This window comes from Hipposideros armiger, unplaced genomic scaffold (genome assembly GCF_001890085.2).
Source record: "Hipposideros armiger isolate ML-2016 unplaced genomic scaffold, ASM189008v1 scaffold_102, whole genome shotgun sequence".
In the NCBI taxonomy this organism is placed as follows: Eukaryota; Metazoa; Chordata; class Mammalia; order Chiroptera; family Hipposideridae; genus Hipposideros; species Hipposideros armiger.
In genome coordinates, this window is record NW_017731452.1 from 3,653,071 (window position 1) to 3,659,138 (window position 6,068).

Genomic DNA, 6,068 nt, shown 5'->3' on the forward strand with positions numbered 1-6,068 from the left:
CTTTTTGAATTCCATATTGTGGGCCAGGCACTTATCATTTCTAATATTCACAGTTATACTTTACATTAGAGTTCCTCCTCATACAATAGAGCTACTCTTCTTAGATGAGAAGAATGAGTCTGCCGAAGAGCAAGAGTCTTTTCTTATCCCCGGAACCTTTGCTCCTAACCCTGATTCAACTCTGCCTTCTCTGGGTAAGAAAGACTTTTGAAGCAGGTGTAAGGAAGCACGGAGAGATATAAGAAAAGGTTCTTAGATTCCGGAATATACCTACCTGATCGTGTAAAGTTCACTTCTACATTGAACGGGCAACGTACTCAACCGGCCATCTTGGTTGTGGCAACCCCAATGCCTTTTTACTTTTCTGTGACGACAACCAAGGTAATGAGGCAAAGCCGCCCTACTCAAGCTTTTTAAGGAGCACCAGGAACTCCCCCGACAAGGAGCGTGGCTTTCAGTCCAGGGCGTGGGCCGGTCGGGAGGGTGGCCTCCTCTCGGGCTCTGCTCCCAGTTTTGCTAGTCGACGCCGGCCGGGGTGGGGCTCGAGTGGGCCCCGCCGGGCCCCGCCTGCGGCCCCGCCCTCTCATTTAAATACGCGGCGCCCGCGGCTGCGTCGAGCTCGCCGCGGACCCAAGATGGCGGCGTGTGGACGTGTACGGAGGATGTTCCGCTTGTCGGCGGCGCTGCAGTTGCTGCTGCTCGCGGCGGCCGGGGCCCAGAAACTCCCGGGCCAGGGCAGCCACAGTCAGGGCCAGGGTCCGGGGGCCAACTTTGTGCCCTTCGTAGGGCCGGCTGGAGGTGGCGGGCCGGCAGGTCAGCAGCTGATCCAGCTGCCTCACTCATCTCAGCTCCAGCAGCAGCAGCAACAGCAGCAGCAACAACCGCCCCAGCAGCCGCAGCCGCCTTTCCCGGCGGGTGGGCCTCCGGCCCGGCGAGGCGGAGCGGGGCCCGGCGGGGCTGGCGGGGGTTGGAAGCTGGCAGAGGAAGAGTCCTGCAGGGAGGACGTGACCCGTGTGTGCTCCAAGCACACCTGGAGCAACAACCTGGCGGTGCTCGAGTGCCTGCAGGATGTGAGGGAGGTGAGGAGCTGGGACGGGGCCGGGAAGGCCAGGCCTGGTGCGGGCCTGAGGCTGTCGCCGGCCTTGGAAGCCGCTGACGCTGGTCTGCTGCTTCTCTCGCTTCCTCTGTGCTGCACTCGCGCCTTCCCTCCTTGCCCTTCTCTCGGCGCTTTCCGAGAAGACGACACCACCCCCACCCCTCCTTCCCTCCCTGGTGCGGGGGACTAGGACGCAGACCCTGGACCCTGGCCTCAATCCGCGAAGGCCCAGAGCGTGTTTATGTTTGCTCGGGTCTTTTGTGTGATGATGCTCTAAGCATAGCGGCTTTTCCCCGAAGACCTGCTTAGGATTTTGCCATCCGTTTCGGCTTGGACGATTTGTAGCAACCCTCTTGCACATGAAAAATGGTTGGCGCACTTAGGCACTTAAAGAATGAACTGCTGTTTATTGGCAGAAGATAGTGTTTGTTTAGGTAACTGGGGTTCTGTTTCTGATGTGTATTGTAGTCTACAGCCTAGTTTACTGTCTTTACCGCATTCGTTTGTAATTTGCAAATTCCTGTTATCTACCTGGTGTTGAAAGTAATGTATGCTCACACACACACACACACACACACACACACACACACCCACACACACACCCTACCTCTTGGTCTTTTTGTACCGAATCTCAAGTTTAAACTATTACTCCAAGTGATTTAGAGTTCCAACGCTTGAAAAGTTGGAGCAGCATCTGAAGCTGTAATACATATACAGTATTTGTGATTGGGTTGTGGGGTGTTGTCTTTCTGACGCCTGAATATGATTTTAACAGCATCTCTTGATGAAATCTAGATTTGATGTTATTTGATGTGAGTCAGTTGACCTAGAGAATTTCTTCAATAGATTTAGTGCTGCAGACATAAGTACACGTATGATAATTCTCAGTCAAAGTTTGGGAGCAAATCTGGTAGAGATACTTTTTTTTTTTTTTTAAGGTTTACGTATATAGATTAGCCCGAAAAGTTGACAAGTAGAATGAAGTTGCTGTTTGGTAGTTTTGTTTGACTAATTGTATCATCAGAGTTGTCTAAGGTGTTCATGATAATGGAAGCCCACTCACCAGTTTGTAGAAAATTGCTACCCTTGGCAGTGGGCACCCTCCACCCTCCAATCCCGTGGTTATATTTGCTCTTGTATCCCATACAAAGTAATTCACAAGAGGAAAGACATACAATCAGGAGACAGAGAAAAGGAAGTTTCCAGAGCTGCCAGAAATGTGGTGCCTTAGATCTAACTTCTCATCTACAACTTAAAGACTAGAGGAATGATAATCCCTTGTTATTCTTTATTCTTCAACTACTCCCCTAGTAGAATCAGCTAAGGCTCTTAAATCTGCCAAGCTTTTTTGGAGTTTTCTGTTTGGTCTTTGAGGATATAGAATAGTTTTTCTGTCAAACGAGGATCCTGATAGTGATAACTAAACACATAGTGGTTTGTGGCAGAAACAGGACATTATCAGGGAAAGTGGCTAAAAGTGGCCCCTTCAAGAAGTACGCCTCTTTCTTTGTGTGCATCAGGGATATATGGAAACCTCCACTTAACAGTAGTAGTCTTCCTTTGTCATACATGTAGAAGTGTGTAGCAGCATATATAATCCATAAATAGATTTGGCCACTTTTGGAGTCTCTTTAATTTAAGAGATACTATCTTTCTGGCATTACTTAGTGGAAGAAACCTGGCTTGGAAATGTAGTCCTTACTCCACATTTGCCTGTAAGATTCTCAGCAAGGATATTGTTTCAGTAACTACATTTTTCTTCCTTTATTGGATAATATATAAACTCCTTGAGAGTAGCTACTGGGGCCTGTATTTCCTTTGTAACTTTCTAGAGTACCAAATTCAGTGCTGAAGAGTCAGTTGACATACAATATTATATTAGTTTCAGGTATACGACGTAGTGATTAGACGTCTCAATAACTTATGAAGTGATCACCCCAATAAATCTAGCACCCATCTGACACCAAACATAGTTATTACATTATTGACTGTATTCCTTATGCTATACTTTACATCCCCATGACTATTTTGTAACTACTAGGTGGAGCTATTTTTACACTAGTTTTTTTTCCTTAAAGACCACAGAAGGAAATTTAATTCCACTTAGTTTGAGAATTAGTTAAATCTGATATTTTTGTTTGAAAGAGCATAACTTAAAGAAGTAAGCTAGCTGGGCACGTTTGAAGTGAAATTATGGAATATGTTTTGTATTTGCTGTTCAGTAAGTAGTACTGTTTGATAGGGAAGTAGACATGTGCTTCTTTATCCCTTTGTGGAGAAGATTTTTCTCTATGTATTTGCTATTAGAATTATGAAAAGGCAAAGCATGTGAGTATGTAAATGGCAGTATAGTGAACTACATTTTTTTTTTTTAAGATTTTATTGGGGAGTTGGGGGAGGGGAACAGACAAGTTGCTGTCCTTTTGTTCTTCAGTCTAGTTGTGGAGGACGTTGCTTCACTGGCCCAAGTTGGCACCATCATTACGCTGTTCCCGGGCGAGGCACATCAGTCGCCAGCTTCTGGACAGCCACTCACTGCGGCTGCTGGCCGCTCATTCTGGCTGCTGGCTACACACAGTAGCCCATGGCAACCCACTGTAGCAGGGGCTGCAGCCTGTACCGTAGCCGGCGACTCACAGCAACCCTGCTCCAGGTTGAGCTGTTGTTCAGCATCTTAGCTGTAGAGGGCAGTGTCACTGGCCCTCGTATGTGGGATCCGAACCGGGGCCCTCTGGCATCCCAAGCCAGTTCTTAACCATCGCGCCACTCGGCCAGCCCACTTTCTTCCTTTTTTAAAAAAACGGGTTGGGAAACTGGCATATTTTAGCAAATATCAGACACTCTGTCATTTCACTGTAATACTTTAATACATGTCTAGTAAGAACTTAAAAAATAAAACCAGAACTTAAGTGTTATTTTTTAAAATTTTTTAAAGATTTTCTTGGGTAATTAGGGGAGGGGAACAGACAAGTTGCTGTCCTTTTGTTCTTCAGTCTAGTTGTGGAGGATGTCACTTCACTGGCACATGTTGGTATTATCATTGCACTCTTCCCAGGTAAGGCAGATTGGTTGCTGGCCATTGGACGGCCACTCACGGAGGCTCACGGTAGCTTATGGCACGCCCGCTGCCAGCCAGCCCCATTGCAGCCTACACCGTCACTGGCAACTCACGGCAGCCCAGCTCCAGGTTGAGCTGTTGTTCACCATCTTAGTTGTAGAGGGCGCAGCATCACTGGCCCTCATGTGGGATCCAAACTGGGGCCCTGCTGCAATGTCCCAAGCCAACTCTTAACCAGCGTGCCACTCGGCCAGCCCTTAAATGTTATTTTTAGTATTAAAATGCATTATGAAATATTTCTTCTGAATTTCTTGGTGTCTTCTCGTGATATATCAATTTCAGATTATAGATTTGTGGACCACTATCTTTAAGCTATGCACAGAGTGAATGCTTTGTAAATATTTATTTGACATGGACTGTTTTATGTATTGAACAGGACTCAACATTTCAACGTTACAAACCGTAAACCCATTTTCAAACTCGTAGGTGAACATTTTTCTCCCTCTGTTCTTAGCCTTTCACTTAACTGTATCCTAAGGTAGTGTAACACACTGTATTATCTCATGTAATATATATATTTTTAATTTTATTGGGGAATTGGGGGAGGGGAACAGTGTTGGGGAATTGAGGAAGAGGACCAGCCAAGTTGTTGTTCTTCAATCTTCGCTGTGGGGGCACCAGTTGCCATCTGGCTTCCTTTCAGCAGCTTGTGGCCTCTAAGCTCAAGATGCTGTGTTCAATCTTAGTTGCGGGTGGGCGTAGCCACCATCCTATGCGGGAATCGAACCAGCAGCCTTGTTGTTAAGAGCACACGCTCTATCCACTGAGCCATCTGGGCGGCGGCCCAGTTCAAGGTGCCAAGTTCAGTCTTAGTTGCGGGTGAGCATAGCCCACCAGCGAACACGCAATCTTGTTGTTACACCAGCTGAGCCATCCTGCCACCTGTTGGCAGCTCAGCAACAGCTCAGCTTAGGCGCAGCATCACTGGTCCATGTGGGAATCGAACTGGTGGCCCTGTTGCTCAGAGCTCACACTCTTAAGCCAACTCTTAACCAACTGAGCCACTCGGCCAGCCCCCTCATGTAATATTTTTGATAGTTCTATGAGATGGAGAGTATTATCTTATTGTCTTCGTTGAGAAACAGGTTCAGAGAGATGAAATAATTTGTCCAACGTTATACTCTTAAGTTGTAGAGCTGGTATTCAGGAAGTTGTCTTTGACTTCAAAGACCTTAACTCTTTCCAGTCTACCATGGATGGTTGCAGCTAGGAAATTATGACTGTTGAGAATGCCAGAGGTTCATAAATAGGCACAAAATGAGAAGGGTCACCTGGAGTTAGAATCCCTTTTTCTTCACTACCAAGAACAGTTGGGTGGCAACAGCTCCTATGCATTGGAGTATTGTAGATTTCTCAGGCAGGTAGGTCAGCATTATTAGACAAAGCTAATTTAATTATTAGTCTGAGTCTATCGTGAGCAGAATTTCTGCTTAATGAAAAGATTTTAAAATTTAATCTCGCCTTAAGCAGGAATTGTACTAGTATAATGTAAGAATTTAGATATATCCCCTTACTATTTGTATTGGAACAGCACAAAGAGTGAATGAGGACTAGAGTTGGCACTCTCATTAACTAATTGAATGACTGTGGGCAAGTCATTTTACCACTCTGAGTCTCAGTTTCCCATGTGTTAAATGAGATGTTTGGGTAATAGTACAATTTTAAGATTTCTGCTACTTAACCTATATGAGTTGCTCCCCAAATACACCTAACCCACATACAAGAGTGTGTGCATATATGGGGTCTGACAATTAAGTTCGCCAACTTGTTGCAGTGATGTTGCTAACATTTTTTGACATCAGAGGAATTATTCATTATGATAAATAATTAATTATTATTTGTACCAACTGGATA

At 45.7% G+C, this 6,068-nt stretch overlaps 1 protein-coding gene across 2 annotated transcripts in view; it reads left to right on the forward strand.

The window, feature by feature from the left end:
- Positions 1–616: 616 nt before the first annotated feature.
- Positions 617–6,068, forward strand: part of GLG1 (golgi glycoprotein 1) — a 113,771-nt gene continuing 108,319 nt past the window's right edge. For both annotated transcript variants that reach the window (XM_019646424.1, XM_019646423.1), the window contains exon 1: positions 617–1,079. In XM_019646424.1, the coding sequence (XP_019501969.1) occupies positions 636–1,079 (444 nt within the window). In that variant the 5' untranslated portion in view covers positions 617–635. The remainder of the gene's footprint in view (positions 1,080–6,068) is intronic.